The 27,900-nt window shown below is 43.8% G+C and overlaps 2 protein-coding genes across 3 annotated transcripts in view; one reads left to right on the top strand and one right to left on the bottom strand.

The window, feature by feature from the left end:
* The window catches only part of TTLL12 (tubulin tyrosine ligase like 12), a 28,989-nt gene extending 12,274 nt beyond the window's left edge, over positions 1-16,715 (top strand). For both annotated transcript variants that reach the window (XM_073567710.1, XM_073567711.1), the window contains 11 exons: positions 234-393; positions 479-612; positions 807-883; positions 1,428-1,544; positions 1,896-2,090; positions 2,188-2,299; positions 3,101-3,252; positions 4,326-4,407; positions 4,748-4,816; positions 12,918-13,056; positions 15,598-16,715. In XM_073567710.1, coding sequence (XP_073423811.1) covers positions 234-393; positions 479-612; positions 807-883; positions 1,428-1,544; positions 1,896-2,090; positions 2,188-2,299; positions 3,101-3,252; positions 4,326-4,407; positions 4,748-4,816; positions 12,918-13,056; positions 15,598-15,749 — 1,389 coding nt within the window. In that variant the 3' untranslated portion in view covers positions 15,750-16,715. The remainder of the gene's footprint in view (positions 1-233; positions 394-478; positions 613-806; positions 884-1,427; positions 1,545-1,895; positions 2,091-2,187; positions 2,300-3,100; positions 3,253-4,325; positions 4,408-4,747; positions 4,817-12,917; positions 13,057-15,597) is intronic.
* A 1,431-nt stretch (positions 16,716-18,146) lies between these two features.
* On the bottom strand, positions 18,147-25,872 carry LOC141083442 (translocator protein-like). The gene is made up of 4 exons (XM_073567712.1): positions 25,766-25,872; positions 23,859-24,054; positions 20,412-20,550; positions 18,147-18,633 (listed from the first exon to the last, which is right to left on the bottom strand). The coding sequence occupies exons 2-4, from the start codon at positions 24,038-24,040 to the stop codon at positions 18,463-18,465; spliced, it is 492 nt and encodes a 163-aa protein (XP_073423813.1). The 5' UTR covers positions 24,041-24,054; positions 25,766-25,872; the 3' UTR covers positions 18,147-18,462.
* Positions 25,873-27,900: the final 2,028 nt, after the last annotated feature.

Genomic DNA, 27,900 nt, shown 5'->3' with positions numbered 1-27,900 from the left:
TTTCCTGATTTCTGTAGCCTTTTTCTCATGGGCAGTGCTTGCCTAAAGACACGCCCTAGAGGATCCTGTAAGACACGCCCCCAAGGGTAAAAAGTAGTACTTGATAAAAAGGCCCATATCTCTGGATTGGTATGGTGCATTTTAAAAAAACGAAAAGCTATTTGCTCAGTGGAGGAGCGTGAATTAAATGGGATCAAAACGTACCTCTTTATGCTTTTTTTTTCTTTTCGTAGACCGCAGAGGACAAAGTTCCCGTCTGGTACATAATGGACGAATTCGGATCCAGAATTCAGCACTCGGATGAGCCGACATTTGGTACCGCTCCGTTTTATTACATCCCCCAACAGCTGGCATACACCATACTTTGGCCCCACAATGACCTGAGCAATGGAGGTAAACTTGTTTTCACATAATTTTCAAGATCTCTCCTTGCTGTCAGTGAATGAAAACTTTTTTTTTTTTTTTTTTTATAAATCAGAGGAAGTTTCCCGTGACTACGTGTATGGAGAAACCAAGCCGTTGTTACGGAGCTGTCTGCTCTTACCTTGGCAGCCCATGGATCTTACCCACATAAGCCACCAAACCCCAGAGCCCTCCGATGCCCATTATCAGGTGAGATCAGTGCTGATCGGTGGATCTTTGCAGACTCTAGTCATAAACGCGGTGCTACAACCCGTGGCAAATAATTGACTTGTCGCCCCCTAGTGGTACAACCCCTGTACTGCAATTCTTATATATCTGCGCTGTTGTCTTTATCACTATGGTTGGATCATTTTGTTTTGTGTTGTGTTTTTTTTTTTTTTTAGGAAATTTTTGCTGAGAATAAAGAATCTCTGCCTCTTCCCGTGGAGCCGCCGTTGCTGGACAAGAGTAAAAATTTTAAGTAAGTTTTCTGTAATATCGACAACTTATTCCACTCTGTACCTATGGCCGGACTCTCCCGACCCGAGCGTGACAGCTTCATGTATTTCTATACCACTGCCTTCCGATCTCGGTCCGATTTATACGACTGTGCCTTTAAGGTAATCCGTTAATGGCGATGTCCTTCCCCAGGCTTCAACTTGTTTAAAGAGAACGATTGGTGCTTTACTCACCCTCCCCAGGTCCAACATTAAGTTGGACTGCTGTCACATTGACTGCAGCATTCTCAATCACTGAGATCAGTGGTTCTGCCTGAGATGGCGGCACAAGCAGCCCGCTGAGGCCAATGATTGGCTGCAGCACCGTCGAGGTGACATCAGCGCTGCAACCAGTTACAAGCGTCGGGAGTGACGGCGGAGACTCTGCAAGCTGCTGCCAGATGACAGGGGTTTTTGGAAACTGGAAAACCCCTTCAACCCCCCCGTTCACACTAGATATTGGCGTTTCCGAAGGCCTTTAAATTGGCCAAGAAATTCCGGAAATATAAACCCTGTTCTTCTTTTCAGAGTTTACACCGATATGCAGCAAGTACTGACCGGCGTGGACCACCCGAGATTTGTATTCACAGACGACGAGAAAGAAGCCGACATCCTCTTCAACTTCTCCCACTTCAAAGATTATAAGTGAGTGTGCCGAGGGTCGTTCTCTCGGTCATCTCCCACCTCTTAAAAGAGATTGTCCATAATTAGAAATTCACACTTGCTTCATCCAAAAAAAAAGAATTTCCCGCAGTGACCACTAGAGGGAGCCTGTGAGATCGCTGCATACAGGTTTATTATTGAATTCAATGGAAGCACAGCTGCAGCTCCCTCTAGTGGTGTCAGTAAATAGTCATAATTTTATAAGTTAAATTTGTCAGTTCTAAGTATTTGGAGCTTTATATCAGAATAAAAGTTCTAACTACTGCAAAGGATAATTTCCCTTTTCTGTGTTGTGAGGGGTGATATGTATGCCGTTTTCTTGGCTCATTCCAGGACGCTCAGCACGGATAGACCCCATGTCCTTCTCAATCAGTTCCCGTGTGAGAATCTGCTGACTGTAAAGGATTGCCTGGCGTCCGTTTCTAGAAGGATCGGAGGCACGGAAGGTCCTCTATGGCTGCCACGCACTTTTAATCTGAAGACCGAACTCCCGCAGTTTATCAGCTACTTCAAGCAGCGAGAAGAGAGGTATGGCTGTGTATGGGCCTGGCCGTGTATGGGACTGGGGGCTCACGCGTTTTGGAATTTTTGGGACTTTACGTTTCTCCTGCCATTGTCTCTGCAGAGGAGAAGACAATCACTGGATCTGCAAGCCGTGGAACCTGGCCCGGAGTCTGGACACGCATGTCACAACCAACCTGTCCTACATCGTCCGCCAGCGGGAGAGCACGCCAAAGGTTTGTCTCCAGCTCTGTCACGTAACCCTCTCCTTCATAGGTGGATGCATCATGGTGCTGGCCCCGGCCCAAGGAAAAGAGGCTGCAGGCACTTTGGCACCAGGTCTGTGTTTGCCTACGACGCTCCCTCTCCTGCAATGTCCTCATAGGGGTAGATCTCCCTGTTAAAGGGATTTTCTTGCCTTTTTCTTGCCATTTTATATATATCCCCATTGTGGTTAGTTATCAGAAATGGCATGTACACTGTTACGTCCCCTGGCCAGTCGACTTCTGACCACTGCAGCCAGTCAGTGGCCACAGTGATTGGCTGCAACTGTCATATCTCGACCATGTTTTTTAAAATCTGAAGGAAGAATGGACTAGGTGGGGCCATATATAACCTTAAAGGGGAAGAAAAAGCTTTTAAGACACCCACTCATCTACCTGACTCACTGCGGAATTGTACTCACTGTAAATTCACAGAACTGAAACAGGAGAGCCCCTAAACCACAGCGTGGTCTGTATTAGAAGCCCCCCCCCTACACCACGTTGTGGCCTGTATTAGAAGCCCCCCTACACCACGTCGTGGCCTGTATTAGAATCCCCCCCCCTACACCATGGTGTGGTCTGTATTAGAAGCCCCCCTTACACCATGATGAATCTGGGCCGTAGTCTCCACTGATGTACATGATGCAAATTGGATACATGTTTTTCTAGGGATTTCTTTTGGTCCATTGTTTTTGCAGAAATTTTTTTTAAAACTGTGTCGATTAATAATGGTGCGTGTACACGGGGGACATTACGTACTCATTCCTCATGTAGGTTGTGTCAAAGTATGTGGAGGATCCGGTGCTCTTCCATCGGGACGACGTCGGGAAGGTGAAGTTTGATATCCGCTATGTGGTCCTTCTCCGATCTGTGCGACCCCTCCGGCTCTACACCTACAACGTCTTCTGGCTTAGATTTGCTAACAGGTAAATCTGTCTGTCTTTGTCTTTTCTCGCGCTCTCTTGCACTCTCTCTGTGTGTGTGTGTGTGTGTGTGTGTGTGTGTGTGTCTTGCTCTGTATATCTATTTTTCTCTGTCTTTCTCTCTCTCACTCTCTCACTCACTCTCACTCTTTCTCTCTCTCTTTTTCTCTTTCTTTCTTGTTCTTTCTTTCTCACGTTTTCTCGTTCTCTGTTCTTTTTCTTTCTCCCTTCTTTCTCTTTCTATTTATTTATCGCGCTCCCTCTCTCCGCTCGCTCTCTCTCGCTCACTCTCGCTCTCTTTATCTCTTTCGCTCGCTCTCTTTCGCTCGCTCTCTTTCGCTCGCTCTCTTTCGCTCTCTCTCTTTCGCTCTCTCTCTTTCGCTCTCTCTCTTTCGCTCTCTCTCTCTCTTTCTCTATCTTTCGCTCTCTCAATAAATCTATCGATCCTCAAGATTATCGTGAAGTTGAAGCGAGCGTTCCTCGGCAGTGCAGTTCTTGTGTATTCATGACCTGCGCTGCCGAGAACAAAGTACACAGAGTCCGCCAATCTATTGCAATCTGCCTCTGGAGCGCTCCGCCTGTGAGCACATTTTTGAAGAAGACCGCCAGTTGGCAAACAAGTAGCTGATGGTCGGTCCTTTTCTGCCGCCAGTCAGTTAGTGTTATTAGACAGATATAACACCCATCTCCAAGGTTCACACCGTTACCTTGCAGAGTCCTAGCAGGAATTTAGCGACAGTCGCGCATGGGGTCCCTTTGGTCCATATGAGAAGACCAGTCCTATTAAAGCCCACTTGCATTGCACCCAGTTAGTTTCTCCCAAAAGCAATAACCTCATGTTTTCTTTTGTACTTAAATATTAATTCAGAATTTAGATTGTGAGCCCCAATTGTTCCGGAGTGTGCAGATTGCGCCGATAGGTGCTGCCGGGCAATCTGCACACACTAAATGGTGCAAAGATGTCACAGCACTGCCCAACGGAGGCCGAGCTGACCCCGCGGCATTAGCAGATGACCGTTTAGGGTAATATTCACGTGACACAATCTAACAGACTTTTTTTTTTTTCCCCCTGACAGGCCGTTCTCACTGGATGACCTGGATGACTACGAGAAGCACTTCACGGTTATGAACTACGCTTCCAATGTGCAGCTGAAGCAGGTGACATTACTATACGTGGCCACAGAGGGGGGGAACTACAAGTTCCAGCATGTAACATCCCCCTCCCTTATGTTAAGAACTGCTGCTCCTTCATTGATCAGTGTCACCAGACGTGAACTATTTAGCAAAATTTCCATCCAGTGACGGAGAACAGAGATCTTAAAACCATAAGGTTATTGTGTAATACTTCATTTATCCTCTGGGGGCGCTGCAGGCAAAATGAACACTAGCTGCCAGCTTGATCGCTGTCATAGGAGTACAAAAAGGGATTTTTTTTGTAAGCCGAGACCCTCTAAAATCCCAAGTTACATCCTCTGTTTCTTCATCTTTTGTGCCGTAGATTCACTGTGATGAGTTTATCACCATGTTCGAGAAGCAGTATCCGGAGTATCCCTGGAAGACTATTGAGGTAAGCGATGGTTTTTCTGATGACGCACGTCCCTTTTAACCCCCTTCGCCATAAATGATGCACAGTTACGTCATCGGGTGCGGATTGCGAGCTCACAAGCTGAGCCTGCATCTTCCCCGGCAGATGATGACGGAATTATTCAGCCATCATGTGCTTCTAATAGCCGCACCTGTTAACCTGTTCATACCTCGTTGACATGGGCCTACTTAACAGTGGACCTAACTTACCAACTCTGTGTTAACCATAGCAACCAATCACAGCGCAGCTTCCATTTTTCTATAGCGTGTAGAGAAATGAAAGCTGCGCTGTGTTTGGTTGATATAGGCAACAGGGTATGGGGCCGTAGTCATTTCTCGTTTTAGGCCGAGTTCTCAATAAATGTGATTTCCTCAGTTCACAACAGACATGATCCCTTTTTAACCCCTTCCTGACATCCGACGTACTATCCCGTCCACGGTACCCGGGCCCGTATGACCGTGGACGGGATAGTACGTCTACCGCGATCAGCGGCGCCCACGTGGTGAGCGCCGCTGATCGCGGCCGGGTGTCAGATGATTATCACAGCTGACACCCGGCACTATGTGTCAGGGGCGGTCACGGACCGCCCCGGACACGTTAACCCCTTGCACACCGCGATCAAACATGATCGCGGTGTACCGGGAGTTAAAGGGAAGCATCGGCAGGGAGGGGCTCCCTCCGTGCTTCCCTGAGCCCCCCACGGCAGCGCAATGTGCAGCGCTGCTGCGGGGGGCTCCTATCCTCCAGGCCCCCGGATCCAAGATGGCGACGGGGGTCTTCGGGGACCTGAGGAAGCTGGCTTCCTCAGTGCCTGCAAAGCGCAGGCAAGAGGAAGTCTTCTTCAATGCCTGTGACAGATTGCTGATCTGTCACAGTGATCTGTGATGTGACAGATCAGCGATCTGTCACAGGACAGTGATGTCCCACCTGGGACTATGTAATAAAGTAAAAAAAAAATTAAAAAAAAATGTAAAAATAAATTAAAAAAATCGCCAAATAAATTAGAAAAAAAAAAAAAATATTCCCTCAATAAATCCATTTTTTGGAAATAAAAAAAAAACAATAAAAGTACACATATTAAATATCGCCGCGTCCGTAATGACCCGCCCTATAAAACTGTCCCATTAGTTAACCCTTTTAGCAAACCCCTTAAAAAATAAAAATAAAAAACGAAGCAAAAAATAATGATTTATTATCATACCGCCAAACAAAAAGTGTAATAACGCGCGATCAAAATGACGCATATAAATATCCATGGTACCGCTGAAAACGTCATCTTGTCCTGCAAAAAACGAGCCGCCACACAGCATCATCAGCGAAAAAATAAAAAAGTTATAGCTCGCAGAATAAAGCGATGCAAAAATAATTATTTTTTATATAAAATAGTTTTCATTGCATAAAACCGACAAAAACATAAAAAAAGACCTAAATGAGGTATCGCTGTAACCGTACTGACCCGAAGAATAAAACCGCTTTATCAATTTTACCGCACGCGGAACGGTGTAAACGCACCCCCCCAAAAGAAATTCATGAAACGCTGGTTTTTGTTCATTCTGCGTCCCAAAAATAGGAATAAAAAGCGATCAAAAAATGTCACGTGCCTGAAAATGGTACCAATAAAAACGTCAACTCGTCCCGCAAAAAATAAGACCTCACATGATTCAGTGGGTCAAAATACGGAAAAATTATAGCTCTCAGTATGTGGTGATGCAAAAACTATTTTACAATAAAAAGCGTCTTTTAGCGTGCGACAGCCGCCAAACATAAAAACCGCCATAAATAGTAAATCAAACCCCCCGTTATCACCCCCTTAGTTAGGGAAAAATAATAAAACTAAAAAAAAAGTATTTATCTCCATTTTCCCGTTAGGGTAAGGCTGTGTGCACACGCTGCGGATTAGGTGCGGATTCATCCGCGCGGATTTTGTAAAATCCGCAGGTGAAACGGCAGGTCAAAAGACCTGCGGTTTTACCTGCGGATTGCTCTGCGGTTTTGTCCTGCGGTTTTTCATCTCCTCAATAGAGGAGATGGCAAACCGCAGGAGAATCCGCAGAAAGAATTGACATGTCAATTCTTTCTGCGGATTGAAAACCGCAGATAATCCACGCGGAAAATTCCGCACCGTCTGCACTGCGGTTTTTGATTCCCATAGGGAATCATGGTACTGTACACCGCAGCAGAAACTGCTGCTGGTCCGCAGCGGCCAAAACTGCTGCGGAACCGCAGCAAAATCCGCAGCGTGTGCACACAGCCTTAGGGTTAGGGGTAGGGTTAGGGGTAGGGTTAGGGTTAGGGGTAGGGTTAGGGCTAGGGCTAGGGTTAGGGCTGAGATTAGGGTTAGGGGCATGTTGGGGTTCGGGTTGGAGTTAGAATTGGGGGTTTCCACTGTTTGGGCACATCAGGGGCTCTCCAAATGCAACATGGCGTCTGATCTCAATTCCAGCCAATTCTGAGTTGAAAAAGTCAAATGGTGCTCCTTCCCTTCCAAGCTCTGCCATGCGCCCAAACAGTGTTTTACCCCCACATGTAGGGTATCAGCCTACTCAGGACAAATTGCAAAACAATTTTTGGGGTCCAATTTCTCCTGTTACCCTTAGGAAAATAAAAAATTGGGGGCAAAAATATCATTTTTGTGGAAAAAAATGATTTTTTTATTTTCACGTCCGAGTGTTATAAACTTCTGTGAAGCACTTGGGGGTTCAAAGTGCTCACCACACATCTAGATAAGTTCCGTGGGGGGTCTAGTGTCCAAAATGGGGTCACTTGTGGGGAGTTTCAATAGTTTAGGTACATCAGGGGCTCTCCAAACGCACATGACACCCGCAGACCATTCCATCAAAGTCTGCATTCCAAAACGTCACTGCTTCCCTTCCGAGCCCCGACGTGTGTCCATACAGTAGTTTTCTCCCACATATGGGGTGTCAGCGTACTCAGGCCAAATTGGACAACTTTTGGGGGTCCAATTTCTCCTGTTACCCTTGGGAAAATGAAAAAATTGGGGACTAATTGATCATGTTTCTGGAAAAAATACGATTTTTTTTATTTTCATGCCCTGGCATTATAAACTTCAGTGAAGTCCTTGGGGGTTCAAAGTGCTCACCTCACATCTAGATAAGTTCCTTGGGGGGTCTAGTTTACAAAATGGGGTCATTTGTGGGGGGTTTCCACTGTTTAGGTACATTAGGGGCTCTCCAAAGGCAACATGACACCCGCAGACCATTCCATCAAAGTCTGCATTCCAAAACGTCACTACTTCCCTTCCAAGCCCCGACGTGTGCCCATACAGTAGTTTTCTCCCACATATGGGGTATCAGCATACTGAGGACAAATTGGACAACAACTTTTGGGGTCCAATTTCTCCTGGTACCCTTGGGAAAATAAAAAAATGGTGACTAAAAGATCATGTTTGTTGAAAAAATACGAATTTTTTATTTTCACGCCCGGGCGTTATAAACTTCTGTGAAGCACTGGGGGGGTCAAAGTGCTCACCACACATCTAGATAAGTTCCTTAGGGGGTCTAGTTTCCAAAATGGTGTCATTTGTGGGGGGTTTCCACTGTTTTGGTACATCAGGGGTTTTCCAAACGCGACATGGTGTCCGATCTCAATTCCAGCCAAAAACGTCAAATGGCACTGCTTCCCTTCCGAGCTCTGCCATGCGCCCAAATAGTGGTTTACCCCCACATGTGGGGTATCAGCGTACTCGGGACAAATTGCACAATAACTTTTAGGGTCCTGTTACCCTTGGGAAAATAAAAATTGGGGTGAAAAGATCATTTTTGTGGAAAAAATATGATTTTTTAATTGTACCGCTGTACGTTATAAACTTCTGTAAAGCCCTTGTGGGTTCAAAGTTCTCACCACATATCTAGATAAGTTCCTTGGGGGGTCTAGTTTCCAAAATGGGGTCACTTGTAGGGGGTTTCCACTGTTTAGGTACATCAGGGACTCTCCAAACGTGACATGGCGTCCGATCTGAATTCCAGCCAATTTTGCATTGAAAAAGTCAAACGGCGCTCCTTCCATTCTGAGCTCTGCCATGCGCCGAAACAGTCGTTCCCCCCCACAAATCAGGTATCAGCGTACTCAGGACAAATTGCACAATAACTTTTGCAGTCCAATTTCTCCTGTTACCCTTGGTAAAATAAAAAAATTGAACCTGAAGTATTTTTTTTGTGAAAAAAAGTTAGATGTTCATTTCTTTTTAAATATTCAAAAAAATTCCTGTGACGCACCTAATGGGTTAATAAACTTCTTGAATGTGGTTTTGAGCACCTTAAGGGGTTCAGTTTTTAGAATGGTGTCACTTTTGGGTATTTTCTATCATATAGACCCCTCAAAGTGGCTTCAAATGTGATGTGGTCCTAAAAATAAAATGGTGTTGTAAAAATGAGAAATCGCTGGTCAACTTTTAACCCTTATAACTTCCTAACAAAAAAAAATTTTGGTTCCAAAATTGTGCTGATGTAAAGTAAACATGTGGGAAATGTTACTTATCAAGTTTTTTGTGTGCCGTATCTCTGTGATTTAAGGGCATAAAAATTCAAAGTTGGAAAATTGCGAAATTTTCAAAATTTTTGCCAAATTTCCGTTTTTTTCACAAATAAACGCAAGTTATTTGAATGAAATTTTACCACTAACATGAAGTACAATATGTCACGAGAAAACAATGTCAGAATCACCGGGATCCATGGAAGCGTTCCAGAGTTATGACCTCATAAAGGTACAGTGGTCAGAATTGTAAAAATTGGCCGGTCATGAACGTGCAAACCACCCTTGGGGGTGAAGGGGTTAAGCAGACCAGAGATTTTTTTTGACCAGAGATTTCTAATTTTTCCAGCAAAATTTACAAAACAATTTTTTTTTTTTTTTTTTTTTTAGGGACCACCTCACATTCGAAGTGAGTTTGGGGGGTCTATATGATAGAAAATACCCAAAAGTGACACCATTCTAAAAACTGCACCCTTCAAGGTGCACAAAACCACATTCAAGAAGTTTATTAACCCTTCAGGTGCTTCACAAGAACTAAAGCAATGTGGAAGGAAAAAATGAACATTTTACTTTTTTTTCCACACAAAAATTTACTTTCGAACCAAACTTTTTTTTATTTTCACAAGGGTAACAGGAGAAAATGGACGGCAAAATTTGTTGTGCAATTTGTCCTGAGTACGCTGATACCCCGTATGTGGGGGAAAGCCACTGTTTGGGCGCATGGCAGGGCCCAGAAGGGAGGGAGCACCGGTTGATTTTTTGAATGCAAAATTGGCTGGAATCAATGGCTGGCGCCATGTCGCGTTCGGTGACCCCTTGATGTACCTTAACAGTGGTATCACCCCAATTCTAACTCCAACCCTAACCCCAACACAACCCTAACCCTAATGGGAAATTTGAAAATAAATACATTTTTTGTTATTTTTTTTCCCTAACTAAAGAGGTGATAAAGGGGGTTTGATTTACTTTTTTTTTTTTTTTTTTTTTTTTTTTTATCACTGTGATGGGGTCTATCACAGTGATCAAAATGAAAAATTCTCTATTGGTGCCGGCCGGCAGATCTCAGCGGGCGCATTGCGCATGCGCCTACCATTTTCTTCCTGGAAGAAGATGCCGACTGACATCACCAGGGATTATAGGAAGGTCCAGGGACACCGCAGGTACTGGGGGACCTTATATCTCTCTCCTCTGATGTGCTAGATCACATCAGAGGAGAGAGAAATTAAATGGAAATTGGGTTTTTGTTGTTTTTTTTTGCGGTCACCGATCGCAACACTGGGGACGGTAAAAACCAACCCGAATCAAGTTCTCCAGGGTGTCCGCTACCCCCCCGGTAGCCGAGACCCCGGAGACTTTCTGACGCTGGGAGGGCGCTATACACTTAATTCTCAGCGGCGTTAAAAAGTGGCGCTGAGGAATAAGTACCGTTAACTGCCGCCGTTAAAAGGCGTATCGGCGGTCGTTAAGGGGTTAATTCCATTATGCCCAGCAATAGACTGGATTTCTTGGGTGATTGTTTGATCGCTTATATTATATACTGCGACACTTCAGTATTGCAGTATACAGTGAAAATCACAATCACCCAAGAAATCCAGTCTATTGCTGGGCATTAATGGAAATACTAGGATGGCAGGAGCAGACCTAAGAACGTCTATGGGTGTGCTGATGTTCGTGTCACCAGGGTGAGAAAGAAGAGGATCTACAGTGGGGAAAATAAGTATTTGATACACTGCGACTTTGCAAGTTTTCCCACCTACAAAGAATGGAGAGTTCTGTATTTTTTTTTATCGTAGGTACACTTCACCTGTGAGAGACAGAACATAAAAATAAAATCCAAAAAATCACATTGTAGGATTTTTACATAATTAGTTTGCGTTTTATTGCATGAAATAAGTATTTGATACAATAGAAATGCAGATCTTAATATTTGGTACAGAAACCTTTGTTTGTAATTAGAGGTCAGACGTTTCCTGTACTTCTTGACCAAGTTTGCACACACTGCAGCAGGGATTTTGGCTCCTTCCTCCATACAGATCTTTTTCAGATCTTTCAGGTTTCAGGGCTGTTACTGGACAGCATTAAGTTTCAGCTTCCTCCTAAGATTTTCTGTTAGGTCCAGATCTGGAGACTGGCTAGGCCACTCCAGGACCTTGAAATGCTTCTTGCGGGGTCACTCCTTAGTTGTCTTGGATGTGTGTTTCGGGTCATTGTCCTGCTGGAAGACCCAACCATGCCCCATCTTCAATGCTCTTACTGAGGGAAGAAGGTTGTTGGTCAAAATCTGGCGATACATGACCCCATCCATCCTCCTTTCAATATGGTGCAGTTGTCTTGTCCCCGTTGCAGAAAACCACACCCAAAGTATGATGCTTCTCCCACCATGCTTCATGGTTGGGACGGTGTTCTTGAGGTTGTACTCACCCGTCTTCTTCCTCCAAACACGGCGAGTGGAATTGTTACCAAAAAGTTCTAGTTTGGTCTCATCTGAACACATGACCTTCTCCAATGTCTCCTCTCAATCATCCAGATGGTCATTGGCGAACTTCACAGGCCTGGACGTGTGCTGGTGTGAGCAGGGGGACCTTGCGTGCCCTGCAGGATTTTAATCCATGATGGAGTAGCGTGTTATTAATGGTAATGTTTAAGACTGCGGTCCCAGCTCTTTTCATGTCATTTACCAGGTCCTCCCATGTAGTTCTGGGCTGATTCTTGACATTTCTCAGAATTATCCTTACCCCGCGAGATCTTGCATTGGGCTCCAGACCAAGGAAGATTGACAGTCATCTTGTGTTTCTTCCATTTTCCAATTATTGTGCCACCAGTTGTTGCCTTGTCACCAAGCTGCTTGCCTATTGTCCTGTAGCCCATCCCAGCCTTGTGCAGGTCTACAGTTTTGTCCCTTTGTCCCTGGTGTCCTTAGACAGCTCTTTGGTCTTGGCCATGGTAGAGAGGTTGGAATGTGATTGTGTGTGGACAGGTGTCTTTTATACCGGTAATGAGGTCAAAGAAGTGGAATTAATCCAGGTAGTGAGTGCAGGGTATGAGGGCTTCTTAAAGAATAGCAGGTCTGTGAGAGCCAGAATTCTCGCTGGTTGGTTGGTGACCAAATACTAATTTCATGAAATAAACACAGGTGAAGTGTACCTACAATATAAATTACAGACCTCTCCATTCTTTGTAGGTGGGTAAACTTGCAAAATCGGCAGTGGATGAAATGCTTATTTTCCCCAGTGTATATGCCACTGGTAGGCATTTAAATGGTTAAACAGCAGCGATTAGATCTATCTCTGGTTGCTGCTGTTCTAAGCATTTGCTTGCTAAGGTGCAGGCTCAGATCCGTGAGATCATGGTACAAACAAGATGAAGTCTTCACTTTTTGTTTAGAGACCTTTTTTACCATAATCGTTGATCAGTCACATCGCTGTTTGATTGATCTGGTCTGATCGCTGGATTAAGTCAGCTTGCATTGCGGTAATCGTACACTAATAGTGTAGCGCCACCTAGCAGTTATTTGGTGCAAAATATCTGTATTTTCATGTGTCAAGTAAAATAAGGTCCATCCTTTCCTACTTCTTTTTTTTTTTCTTTTCAGGCTCAATTATTTAAGACGTTTGGAGAACTATTTCAAGCAGCGACCTCCAAGCCGGCCCCTCTCGGGATCTGCGACTACCAGTCGTCCCGAGCCATTTACGCCATAGATCTGATGCTGAAGTGGGACAAAGACAGTGATGGTAAGACCGTGCGTCTCCTACAGGCTTCCTCTGCTCAGTGCAACTTCCATTGAATTTACAGGTACCTGTGTAAATTATCAAGCTCAGGGCAGTACTGTCTATAGCAGGGGTGGGCAACTAATATTCCTGAGGGGCCACATGAGACCGTGACTGTTGTGGAGGCCGAACCAATAGGCTGATGTTAATTCTGCCCAATATTACAATTATAATTAATATGTGAATATTATCACTCGATATTCAGCAGAATTAAGTATGCTGACCAACATCCTCTATACAGTTTGATCCTGCACACAGCTCCCCTATATACAGTATGAACCCCACACAGCTCCCCATATACAGTATTATCCTGCACACAACTCCCCTATATAGAGTATGAACCCCACACAGCTCCCCTATATACAGTATGAACCCCACACAGCTTCCCTATACAGTATAAGCCCACACCAAACCTCCTTATATACAGTATGAACCCCACACAGCTCCCCTATATACAGTATGAACCCCACACAGCTCCCCTATATACAGTATGAACCCCACACAGCTCCCCATATACAGTATTATCCTGCACACAACTCCCCTATATAGAGTATGAACCCCACACAGCTCCCCTATATACAGTATGAACCCCACACAGCTTCCCTATACAGTATAAGCCCACACCAAACCTCCTTATATACAGTATGAACCCCACACAGCTCCCCTATATACAGTATGAACCCCACACAGCTCCCCTATATACAGTATGAACCCCACACAGCTCCCCTATATACAGTATGAACCCCACACAGCTCCCCTATATACAGTATGAACCCCACACAGCTCCCCTATATACAGTATGAACCCCACACAGCTCCCCATATACAGTATTATCCTGCACACAACTCCCCTATATAGAGTATGAACCCCACACAGCTCCCCTATATACAGTATGAACCCCACACAGCTTCCCTATACAGTATAAGCCCACACCAAACCTCCTTATATACAGTATGAACCCCACACAGCTCCCCTATATACAGTATGAACCCCACACAGCTCCCCTATATACAGTATGAACCCCACACAGCTCCCCTATATACAGTATGATCCTGCACACAGCTCCCCTATATACAGTATGATCCTGCACACAGCTCCCCTTTATATAGTATAAGCCCACACCAAACCTCCTTATATACAGTATGAACCCCAAATAGCTCCCCTATATACAGTATGAACCCCACGCAGCTCCACTATATACAGTATGAACCCCACACAGCTCCACTATATACAGTATGAACCCCACACAGCTCCCCTATATACAGTATGAACCCCACACAGCTCCCCTATATACAGTATGATCCTGCACACAGCTCCCCTATATACAGTATGATCCTGCACACAGCTCCCCTTTATATAGTATAAGCCCACACCAAACCTCCTTATATACAGTATGAACCCCAAATAGCTCCCCTATATACAGTATGAACCCCACGCAGCTCCACTATATACAGTATGAACCCCACACAACTCCCCTATATACAGTATGAACCCCTCACATAACTTTCCTCTTCCACCACTATATTCACTGCCGGGTTTCACCGCCATTTGAATCCTGAGGATGTAGATGGCGTTGAAACCCGGATGCATGCACGGAGGGCGGCCGCAGGGTGCAGCCCATGGGCCAGCGTTTTCAGATGTCACGGTCTGCTGGCCAGACTGGAACATCCAGAGGGCCGGATGTGGCCCGCGGGGCGCAGTTTGCCCAGATTTGATGTATGGCGAAGCGGGGGAAGGAACAATGATGGGGTAAGTTATTAATATCTTTATACTAGTTGTCTGGTGGAGTAAAATGCGCCAAATTCTTAAGATAAACTCCTCCCCAATAAATTTGGTGCTGTTCTAAAGCTAGAAAATTAAGTCTTTAACAACTTTTGTACCATTTTTTTGGTTTTAAGTCTAACAAAAGTTGTTTAAAAAAATAAAAATAAATAATGATTAGAAAAATATTATAATTATCATTTAGAATATATATATATATATATATATATATATATATATATATATATATATATATATATATATATATATATATATTAAAAAATGTGAGACACTAGGAAAATACTTAGATATATATAAAATGGAAAAATATATTAATAAATCTAAAGTTTTTATAATTTAAATAATAAAAATCTATATGGATAATGTTTGAATTAGGAAAAGGGTGATTTTTTAAAGAAATAATATATAAAAAAAAATAAAAAAAAATGGTCATGTCTGTAAATGTCCAATTTATCAAGCCCATATGCTAACCAAAGGGCTGGGGGGGAAGAAAAATAATGGAGATCAATTAGAAGCACCTGACTACGCTGGATTTGTTTGTAGTCTGCAACCATGGAGACACACAGTTCTACCTGAGAGCTGTGTACGCCAAGCAGAAAATAGCTATAAAAACTGAAATATAATGGATGAACTGAAAAGACGACTACTGTTCTTCTCAATTTGAGCTCAGATTGATCTCAAACCCCCTTCTTTTTTTTTTTTTTTTTTCCTCTCTCCTTCCAGGTAAACGGATCATGCGTCCCCAAATTCTAGAAGTCAACTTTAACCCCGATTGCGCCAGGGCTTGCAAGTACCATCCGACTTTTTTCAATGACGTCTTCAGCACTCTGTTCTTGGATGAAACTGACAATTGCCACATGACCGCCATCCTTTAATTCTGCTGGGAAATTAATCTTCCTGGACTTGATACAACCAACAACAGCCATCTAGAAGGCACAGCGATGTAGACCACTACATGGCTCAGAAGAATCTGATATTGCTGCTTTTGAAGGGGTTGTCCAGGATCAGATAAATGTTCTGCTTTATTTCTTGGAACGGCGCCACTCCTGCCTATGGGCCGGGTCTGGTATTGCGGGTGAGCTCCATTCTCTTGCATGCTGCAATACTTAGAGGTATTCTCATCTCCAAGATCCTATCCCAGTATGTAGTAGGTATCATAATAATATTAGTAAATACTTCCAATTAGAAATGCGGTATAGTTCTCCTGATTAGCTATGTCGCTTATCCCATGTGCAGGGCATTGCAGTAGCTCACGTATCCATGGTTATGACCGTTAACAACAAACTCACTATAACCATGGATCCCTAAGCTACTGCAATGCCCTGCACATGAGGTAAGTGACATAGCTAATCAGGAGAACTATGCTACATTTCTATTTGGAGGTATTTGCTATTGTTACAGCTACTAAATATTGGGATAGGATCTCGGAGATTGAAATACCCTTTTAACACAACATTAGACAAGAGTGGCATTGTTTTTCTGCAAGAAATTGGCATTTTTTTCTAATCTCATGTTAAGGTTCATTTTTTTTTTTCATCTGCCATCACTTTAGGCTTTACCGAAAACGAGGAGACGTTGCTAAAATAAAATATCTATGTGAGATGAGGTCTTTGCTGACATTTCTACTGTTTTCTCGCTACCCTTTGATACGTTGCATATTTTTCAGCTGTTATTTAGCACCGGGCAGTTGTATTAACCCGGAGAGTTCTCGGTGGCATGTCCATGGGTTCAGAACGCAGAATACTCGTGGTGTAAGCAATCTACCGCACTCCACTTCTCAGATTTACACATGCTTGTTACTTTTTTTATGTTCCAGAAAAATAAAGGTCACGTCTATTTCACTCATTGGTGGTTTGTTGTTTCTTAGGGCAAAAACGCTTACAAGAAGCATCCCATTCATTTTAATGAATTCTGCACTTTTTGTGCATATTGAAAACGCAGCATGCTCATTAATTTCGCGGAAAAATCCGCATTTCTAACTATTTTCTATGAGACTGGAGACGCTCCGGAAAAAAATGCATAAAAAACGCACGTTTTCTGGGAAGGAGTCCGGTTTTCTGTCAGGAATTTTCTGCATACGTGTGCACATACCCTTACACTACGTATCGTCGAGTCTTCCTCATTCGTCAGGGTATTTCTGTGTAGGATATACCGAGTAGCTGTGATTTCTGCTTTGGCTTCGATAGAGACAGATGGGTAGGCTTGCCATTTAGAAATCCAGGTAGGCAGTCCTCTCACTTATAGTGCTGTAATGGCGGGCAGATGGTCACCTAGTTTTCGCAGAAATGTCTATGGAATAGACTTATAATAATAATCTTTATTCTGCAGCGCTTTACAGATTGCACACATTATCATCGCTGTCCCCGATGGGGCTCACAATCTAAATTCCCTAGAAGTATGTCTTTGGAATGTGGGAGGAAACCCACGCAAACACGGGGAGAACATACAAACTCCTTGCAGATGTTGTCCTTGGTGGGATTTGAACCCAGGACTCCAGCGCTGCAAGACTGCAGTGCTATCCACTGAGCCCATGGGACTTATGGCTCCCTGTGCTTACAGCAGCCTCTGCGCTGATTTTAAAGGCCATTGTAAACATATTATAAGTGGCTGAATCCACTTGTCCCTTCTCCGACATCGTATGGTGTGAGGGCCTAAATAGACGTCTTGCTCCCTGTGCTTACAGTAGCCTCTGCGCCGATTTTAAAGGTCTTCATAAACATATTATAAGTAACTGAACCTACTTATATCGGGCTATTCTCCTACATCATAAGGTGTGAGAGCCTAAATAGACTTATTGCTCCCTGTGCTTACAGCAGCCTCTGCGCTGATTTTAAAGGCCCTCATAAACATGACATTATAAGTGACCTGAACCCACTTGTATCGGGCTTTTCTCCGACACTGTAAGGTGTGAGCGCCCAAAGACTCGCCTATCGACTAGAAAAGGGATGGACAGTTTGATTGTAGTCACCTGACCCATTTGTTTTCGCTGCGATTAAGCCAGAAGCGAGACGGGGGCTTACTTCTGCTTATATCCAGGCTGACCGCCAAGGCTCCTGATTTGAGGTTTACGCTAGGGTATCTACGAGGCGGTTGGCTCACATCAGAGGAGCCGGCCATCTATCAGTGTTCTGAAACGCGTTTCACGGCCTCCGGCTGTAATATAGACAGGTGTTAAGGGTAGAGAAAGATGGCCGGCTTCTATGCTTGCCATAGACGTGAGACATTGAAGAGGATGTCCAGCGCTGCTCACGTCCCCGATAACAAGACTGAAGTTTTATTCTTTGCGATTCTTTATTAATGCAAAAGGAGATATAAAGTGTATGCTTTCGGTACATGATTTGGGTTCAAGGCATTAAAGGGGTTATCAGGACTTCTTTATTAATGGCCAATCCTTAAGTTAGGTCACCAATATCAGATCGGTGGGAGGCTGATTGTTCGGTGGTTCCTTCTGGTAATCAGCTGTTTGCTACACATTGTACAGACCTGGAACGTTACAGCTCCGTACACTCTTAACAGCTGTGCTGGAGCATTGCAACTCAACAAGATTCATTTATCAGTAAAGTTGTGGCGGAACGCTGATCCTCACTTCTATTTTGTCTTGTCTAGGTTGTCCTTCCAATACCGATAGCTCCAGACAGTTTCTATTATCATCCAAGGAACAGTGGGGGCCATCAGGTAGGCGGCCGTTCTGTTAATGGGGCACCAGATGACAACTGTAGCAGCTGCGATTCCGGTCGTAAGAACAGATTGGAAAAATGCCTGTAGAAAAAAACCAGTAAAATTATAGATGCGCAAAATGGCATACACAAACTATTGAGGAAATCCTGACATTACAACCAGCAATTTGAAAGTGTTTGGGACTTGTACTCATATGTGGGACAAACTATAAATTTCACCTAAAGCTTCACAATGCATTAAGAACAGTCTGTAGATACACAGCATGCTGCAATGCTCTGCGTGTCCTGACTCTTTTCTATGATAGCTGTGATGCTCAGCGTGTCCTGACTCCTTTCTATCGTAGCTGTGATGCTCAGCGTGTCCTGACTCCTTTCTATCATAGCTGCAATGCTCAGCGTGTCCTGACTCCTTTCTATCATAGCTGCAATGCTCTGCGTGTCCTGACTCCTTTCTATCATAGCTGCGATGCTCAGCGTGTCCTGACTCCTTTCTATCATAGCTGTGATGCTCAGCGTGTCCTGACTCCTTTCTATCATAGCTGCGATGCTCAGCGTGTCCTGACTCCTTTCTATCATAGCTGCGATGCTCAGCGTGTCCTGACTCCTTTCTATCATAGCTGTGATGCTCAGCGTGTCCTGACTCCTTTCTATCATAGCTGCAATGCTCTGTGTGTCCTGACTCCTTTCTATCATAGCTGTGATGCTCAGCGTGTCCTGACTCCTTTCTATCATAGCTGCAATGCTCTGCGTGTCCTGACTCCTTTCTGATAGCTGTGATGCTCTGCGTGTCCTGACTCCTTTCTATCATAGCTGTGATGCTCAGCGTGTCCTGACTCCTTTCTATCATAGCTGCAATGCTCTGCGTGTCCTGACTCTTTTCTATCATAGCTGTGATGCTCAGCGTGTCCTGACTTTTTTCTATCATAGCTGTGATGCTCAGCGTGTCCTGACTCCTTTCTAAACAGTAAATGTAATATGTGCACTACCAATAAGGTAATATTAGCTAATAGGGTGCTGTGTAATGCATTGTGCAAATAGCATGAACAAAAACAAGGGGAAAGACCAATGTATAAGAATAGCACACACCTTGATATGAGAAAAATATATAACAATAATTTTATTCAAATAACAGACCACAAAAAGACACATGCATAATAAAACACTATTAAAAACTGCAATGACAAGAACACATCATCCAAGGTCCCGTGCTTATAACAAGTGGTACATAAACCTGATCCTGCATGACACAGACATATGTATGATATAATTACCAAAAAACATGAATACGCTCCAGCAAGTAGAACCTGACTGCTTTCTATCATAGCTGCGATGCTCAGCGTGTCCTGACTCCTTTCTCCCATAACTGTGATGTCCTAGGTGTCCTGACTCTTTTCTCTCATCGCTGTGATTCCCTGGGTATCCTGAATCCTTTCTATCATAGCTGTGGTGCACTGTGTGTTCTGACTCCTTTCTATCATAGCTGTGATGCTCTGTGTCCTGACTCCTTTCTATCATAGCTGCGATGCTGTGTGCGCCCTGACTCCTTTCTATCATAGCTGTGATGCTCTGCGTGTCCTGACTCCTTTCTATCATAGCTGCGATGCTTTGCATGTGCTGGCTCCTTTCTATTACACCTGCAATGCTCTGCGTGTAATGACTCCTTACTATCATAGCTGTGATGCTGTGTGCGCCCTGACTCCTTTCTATCATAGCTGTGATGCTCTGCGTGTCCGGATTCCTGTATATCATAGCACCATGTGATCGTTGAGTCGTGTAATTCCTGTTCTTACTGAAAGGGTCTGTCCTAGTGACTGGACGCCAACTGTGCTCTGAATTTCAGACATTAATTTAGAGAATTACCAGCTTAATTTTATGGGCACCAAAAAAAACTTGACTCCATGACCAGGTCAACGCTAGGTACGTGGAATATACCCCAAGAGGCACTACGGCGTCTTTAGTAAATCCTCCCAACTCTTTCCAAATCAAATAAGAGCTGTATCTGAAAAAGATAAAAATTAATCAATACAAGTAGAATATTAAAAGAGAAAAATTTATAAAAAGCCTTCGGTCTTAAAAAAAATAATACGGGCAGAAAATTTATATTGTCTGATTTGTTTTGTAGGCCTTAAAAGGGTTTTCCACTTTTTTCTATTTATTAACGTTCCTCGCCACAAAATGACCTGCTGACACCATTTCAGTGATTTTCTCATTAGCACAGAAGAAAGGGTTAACAAGGACAAGGCAGCTGATATCACTCTGTCATAGTGACTGAATTATTAGAGCAGCCTGGAGGTTGTAAGGGCAGTCTCACAAGTCCAGATAATTCCGGTACCGGAAAAAACGGTACCGGAGCTGTCCATGTGGATACGTGGTACATCCGTGTGGCAACCGTGTGCCGCATCAGGACCACACGGACGGCCGCTGGGGAAGAAGCGCTACATTAAGCGCTGTTCCCCGGCGGCTGGTGCTGAACGCGGCTGTCATTCTTCTCTCCTGCTCTGCCGGCAACAGCGAGCAGGAGAGAAAGAATGAATGAAAACCCAACGTGGGGTCCCCTTCTGTTTGTGAACCAACCCAGCAAAAATCACAACTGGGGGCTGCTATTCTCATTGATCTTGGCTCCCCACAGCCTAAAAACAGCAGCCCACAGCTTCCCAGAAAAGGTGCATCTATTAGATGCGCCTATTCTGGGGGGCTTTATAGGGTTCTTCCCACTTGCCCTGTAGCGGTGGCAAGTGGGGTTAATAAGGGGTTAATGTCACCTTTCTATTGTATAAGCCCAGATTAGTAATGGAGAGGTGTCAATAAGACACCTCTCCATTACTAAGTCTAGAATTATTCACGGGTTAAATGAATACATACACACAATAAGAACGAAGTATTTTAATGAAAGACTACACTACACACAGTATTTAAAGCTTTATTATACTCCTAATTCCATATCGAAGCCATCGTTCTCCTGTAAAAAATTATAAAATAATAAACCAACAATATCCATACCTGTCCGGCGCTCAGTCACGTCCCACGGTGTAAATCCATGTCGGGGGTTAATCAGTTTACAGCCGCAGCGCTGCTAATGCAACCGCTCCGACTGTAAACTACTGGGGAATGAATAGAAGCAGCCGGTGCATGCTCTGTAACTAGCGGTGACGTCACTGAGCCTGTGCGCGCTGCTTCACCTTCATTCCCCTGTAGTTTACAGTTGGAGCGGTCGCATCAGCAGCGCTCCGGCTGTAAACTGATTAACCCCTGAGATGGATTACGCCGTGGGACGTGACTGATCGCCGGACACGTATGTATATTGTTGGTTTATTGTTTTATAATTTTTTACAGGAGAACGATGGCTTCGATATGGGATTAGGAGTATAATAAAGCTTTAAACACTGTGTGTAGTGTAGTCTTTCATTAAAACGACCAGAAGGCTGCCCAGATCTCAATCCCATAGAGAACTTGTGGTTGATTCTCAAAAAACGACAAAGTAACACAAATTGTTAAAACCTCCAAGCACTGATGAGACAAGAACGGGCGGTCATCAGTCAGGATTTGCCCCAGAAGCCGATACCCAGCTGCCGGGGCAAAGAGCCGAACTCTGAAAAAAAAATGGTTGACGATGTAACTATTGAGTTTTTCCATAAACGTTAATGTATTTGTGAATAAAAGTTTAAAAAAAGCCTGAAATGTTTATAATTGTACCCCAGTAACTGTAGAAACATCCGACTAAAGATCTAAAAACACTGAAGCAGCAAAGTGTAAAAACCTAAATTTGTGTCAGTCTCAAAACTTTTGACTACAACTATATATAGAGTATATAAAGCACAATAGGTGATGTCACAGCTCACCTCCTCCCCCTCCTGTACAATGACTGATAACACCTCTATATACAGTAGATAGCACAGGATCCACCATTCACAATAGGTGATGTCACAGCTCACCTCCTCCCCCTCCTGTACAATGACTGATAACACCTCTATATACAGTAGATAACACAGGATCCACCATTCACAATAGGTGATGTCACAGCTCACCTCCTCCCCCTCCTGTGCAATGACTGATAACACCTCTATATACAGTAGATAACATAGGATCCAACATTCACAATAGGTGATGTCACAGCTCACCTCCTCCTCCTGTACAATGACTGATAATACCTCAGTATACAGTATATAACACAGGATTCACCATTCACAATAGGTGATGTCACAGCTCACCTCCTCCTCCTATACAATGACTGATAACACCTCTATATGCAGTAGATAACACAGGATCCACCATTCACAGTAGGTGATGTCACAGCTCACCTCCTCCTATACAATGACTGATAACACCTCTATATACAGTAGATAACATAGGATCCACCAAATCACAATAGGTGATGTCACAGCTCACCTCCTCCTGTACAATGACTGATAACCCCTCTATATACAGTAGATAACACAGGATCCACCATTCACAATAGGTGATGTCACAGCTCACCTCCTCCTCCTCCTCCTATACAATGACTGATAACACCTCTATATACAGTAGATAACACAGGATTCACCATTCACAATAGGTGATGTCACAGCTCACCTCCTCCTCCTCCTGTACAATGACTGATAACACCTCTATATACAGTAGCCAACACAGGATCCACCATTCACAATAGGTGATGTCACAGCTCACCTCCTCCTCCTGTTCAATGACTAATAACCCCTCTATATACAGTAGATAACACAGGATCCACTATTCACAACAGGTGATATCACAGCTCACCTCCTCCTCCTCCTATACAATGACTGATAACACCTCTATATACAGTAGATAACACAGGATTCACCATTCACAATAGGTGATGTCACAGCTCACCTCCTCCTCCTGTACAATGACTGATAACACCTCTATATACAGTAGATAACACAGGATTCACCATTCACAATAGGTGATGTCACAGCTCACCTCCTCCTCCTCCTCCTGTACAATGACTGATAACACCTCTATATACAGTAGACAACACAGGATCCACCATTCACAATAGGTGATGTCACAGCTCACCTCCTCCTCCTCCTCCTATACAATGACTGATAACACCTCTATATACAGTAGATAACATAGGATCCACTATTCACAACAGGTGATATCACAGCTCACCTCCTCCTCCTATACAATGACTGATAACCCCTCTATATACAGTAGATAACATAGGATCCACCATTCACAGTAGGTGATGTCACAGCTCACCTCCTCCTCCTCCTGTACAATCACACAGTGTCCCTTTAAGTCTTTGTTCGTATATTTGTGGATCCCACTCCAGTTTCACAACGCACTCACCCCACTGACGTATTTAATGTTGCCCATACCGGTGGGAACACCCAGTTTGGAGGGGCCCATCTTGGTTTCCGCAGTGTCACAAACCAGGTGTTCATTTGCTCGCCTGTTCCAATCTGTCCAATGGCGCTCCCTACTGATGGGAGGATGGTGAACCCAACAGCTGGAAGCCAGGGGGGCATCATGGTTGACAACAATCCTGAACATCAAAAATAAAAACATGAATTCATGAACTAAAGACTTGTGAACAGGAGTGTGTATAGGAAATGGCATAGATGGCAATTCCTTCATTGACTTGATTATGAAATGTCCATCCCTGTGTTTTACATTTTGTGGCCACCAGGTGGCGCAGTAGAACTCGTCTTATATAACTTCTCGCTAAGCAGTTGCATAACCAGGGTGCGTCCAATCATCCGCGTCGCGCTGTACGGTGTGCGGTACACAGCTTCTGCACTATATGGCGGAATTATTAGTTATATTCTGCCCAAAAATGACATATATTGCAGTGGTGATGTCCCTATTTGTGCCTTTCTCCCTGTATAAGTGTCCTCCCTTGTGGCCCCCATACATTATTAATTTAGGTTCCCTTTTGTGGCCCCCGTACAATTGTAAAATTCCTCTTTGTGCCCCCCATACAGTCATAATGTCCTTCTCTTATTTTTTTTCTTGCTTATATAGCGCCATCATATTCCGCAGCACTTTACAGACTTCATCATCTCTGTCCCCATCGGGGCTCACAACCTAAACTTCAATCAGTATATCTTTAATATTGTGGCCCCCCATCTACTAACAATGTTCCCCATCCAGTAATAATGTCTCTCTATGTGGCCCCTATCCGCGGGACCCGTGGGCGAGGTGCTCGTTATTACCTCGCCGATACGCCTCTGCAGACTGTATAGCGGGGAGGCCAGGATCAGATGTTAGGGAACGAATAGAGGGAGACTAAAGTCCAACATTAAACTTGTTTTTGCTGAACTTGAACTCGATAAGAACCATGTACGTGAGATAATAGTCGGTGCTTTTCCTGCATTAATGGCAGAAAAAAGGGAATCTGTCTGTGGGTTTTGGCTATTTAACAGCAGCATAGCGTAGGGGCAGAGAGCCTGATTCCACCTGATTCCAGGGATGTGTCACTTAGTCAAGTTAGTTTCAATACAATCAGTGTTTTATCAGCAGATTATCACTGCAGGACTAGGTATTTTGTACCACCTAGTCCAACCACGCCCCCCCCACTGATTGGCAGCTTGTTCACAGTGTACACAGGAAGCGGCCAATCGGTGGTGTGGGCGGGGTTATACTGGGCTCAGTATTCTGAAGACTGCTACATCCACAGCAGTGAAATCATGGATGTTATCAAAACTACAGCAAGCAGCCCAGTAAAGGGACACATTGCCGGAATCAGGGTCTCTGCCCCTACATCATGATGCTGTCAGATTACATAATAAAAACTTGCTGATTAACTCAAACTATCAGTACAAATAATCCATTTGGCAAAAAAAAAAAAACAACAACAACAAAAACATTTAAAAAGAGCATAACTGCCTAAAACTAAGTATTTCAACTTTCAAAACGACATAAGTATTGGGGGGGGGGTCAAAAAAAATACCCCCTAACTCATCATATAAGATAGAAAACCCACTGGCATAAAAAATACAACAAGCGCTAAGAAAATCTATGCAAAATATAAAGGTCCCAGATAATAAACCAAATCAAATATAGCTATAAATATAGAAATAATCATAAATATGAGCGAAAAGAACACTGCAATAAAAGCCAAGGAGGATTAGGGGGCATGCGATATCCCTACGCGTATCGCCAGGAAGGTGGCTTCCTCAGGGGTTCAGCACTAGTTATCCAGCAGGTCCATTTTAGCCACATAATCAAGATAATTATAAGAAAAGCATATTCACCCGTATACACTAGCAGGCAACGTTTGTGGGCAGCGTGCGGAGGTTCGGCGTGCAGTCTGCCCTTGCAAAGTTTGTGATAGAGGTCACCAGATTGCAGAACAACTTGATCAAATTACCTTAATCTCTATAATATAAGCGCCCCAAGCCATATTGTAGATAATAGACTGGCACTATTAGGGCAGAATCATTTTTATATGTCCAAAACCAAAAGTTCCATTGGTGTCTAGGCATCTAAAAAAAATACAATAAATAAAAACAACTACTATACACCTAAGTCTTAGATCGCACAATTTTGTGAACAAGTTACCATAAATATATATAGTGAAGTACAAAAGTAAGGCATGTTTTGCAGCATAATGTAAGGGTAGAGAGCCTGATTCCAGCGATGTATCACTTACTGAGCTGCGGTGTTGTCATTTTGATAAAATCACAGTTTTCTCTGCAGCAGATTTAACAGTTCTCTAAATGCTGAGCTCTGCATAACCCCGCCCACACCACTGATTGGCAGTGTTCTACCCATGTACACAGAAAGCTGCCTATCAGTGATGGGGGCGTGGCTGGACTACCTACAGCCGATTTACTGGTCCGCTACTGATAATCTCCTGCTGATAAGACAGTGATTTCATCAAAACAACAGCAAGCAGCCCAGTAAGTGACACATATGTGGAATCAGCATCTCTGTCCCTACATTATACTGCTCTCAGATTAGGTGGCAAAAACCTGATGACGGATTCCCTTTAATACAATAGCGGTGGCTAAAATTGTCATACAGAATACATAACGTTAGGGTTATTTGGAAGGCGCTGCATGAAACTGCTGAACAATCTTAAAGGAAGTCTGTCACTCACAAAATGCCTTTCAGACTAACCATACCATGATATAGGGGACTTTTCCCTTATAAAAATTATACAAGCACTATGCATAATACTGGACCAGTGATTGTGAAAAGAACTTTTAATCCATAGGTAACGGAGGAGCTACGGTGCACCCATGACGTGACCATGAGCAGGATGCACAGTTACACCCCCTCAACTAACATCTCGAGGACGGCCCTAGTTTGTGATAGCCAGCGCTCACTCCTAGAGCGAATGCTTACCAGTGTGTTTGCACATGCGCACTGAACTTGACTGTGTGTGCCGCATTAGCCATCCTCCTTTCACCTGACCAGGATGAGGGGTCTGGATGGGACCCTTTAAAAGATCTCATCCATAGACACTCAGTGTCACACCCAGAAGAAATAACGAGAATTGTAGATCTGTCCTAATTTCGACATTGTCCTTGCCGCAGAAAATGTATCACTGATCTAAATCAGCTTTTGGATTTCTCCTTTTTAGTCTAGTACTGTTGGGCCATGTGTGTATATTTCTTTCTTATTTCACCTTTTTGATTTCTGAAAGCACTATATCTTTTCTTTATTAATTCTAAAATTGAAAAATTGAATGTTTGTTCTTTGCTGCTCTCAACATACCCACAAGCTCGAAGAGGGAAAGTATAGCCTGTGCTTCAAAAGTACCCACAGCCTTGAAGAGGGAAAGTATAGCCTGTGCAGTACCCACAGCCTTGAAGAGGGAAAGTATAGCCTGTGCAGTACCCACAAGCTCGAAGAGGGAAAGTATAGTCTGTGCTTTAAATGTACCCACAACCTCGAAGAGGGAAAGTATAGCCTGTGCTATAAATGTACCCACAACCTCGAAGAGGGAAAGTATAGTCTGGTTGTGTTACCTTGTGTATGCAAGAGTGTTAGAAGTGTACCTGTTTGGTGCTGGAAAGCTTGGTGTGCGGGTATACTAGTGTGTTACCCAAGATTTGTATCTCGCTGGCCTAACAAAACCACGATTGCCAGCAGCAAGAAATGTGATTGTGACGCGGAGTCAGTTCTCACGGACAAGTCGTGAGTCGAGGAAGACAAGGAGTTCAAAAGTCAAGAGTCAGGAGGGTATGTCATAAACGGGGAAAGAGACATAGGCATAGTCAGATCACAGTCCGGGGTCAGAATTCCAAGGTCAGAGTGTGTCAAGGCAAAAGGGATAAGTAATACAAACAAGTAGTCAAGAGGCAAATCTAAGGTCCGACAACAAAGATCAGAATATCAGAATTTAGAGCACAGAGCAAACACACTACTGAGCTGAAAACTA

Source organism: Dendrobates tinctorius, unplaced genomic scaffold, assembly GCF_039654945.1.
Source record: "Dendrobates tinctorius isolate UK_male_01 unplaced genomic scaffold, ASM3965494v1 ptg000020l, whole genome shotgun sequence".
NCBI classification, from domain to species: Eukaryota; Metazoa; Chordata; class Amphibia; order Anura; family Dendrobatidae; genus Dendrobates; species Dendrobates tinctorius.
This window is presented reverse-complemented; position numbering and strand designations above follow the sequence as displayed.

Bases quoted from the DNA above. Each gene is read 5' to 3' on its own strand.
- LOC141083442 (XM_073567712.1), bottom strand. From the start codon at position 24,040: ATGATGCCCCCCTGGCTTCCAGCTGTTGGGTTCACCATCCTCCCATCA. The intron at 20,551-23,858 runs GTGAGTGCGTTG...TATCTTTTTCAG, and splicing joins ACATTAAATACGTCAGTGGG to ATACAGCTCTTATTTGATTT. The intron at 18,634-20,411 runs GTAATTCTCTAA...TTTTTTCTACAG, and splicing joins GTGCCCATAAAATTAAGCTG to GCATTTTTCCAATCTGTTCT.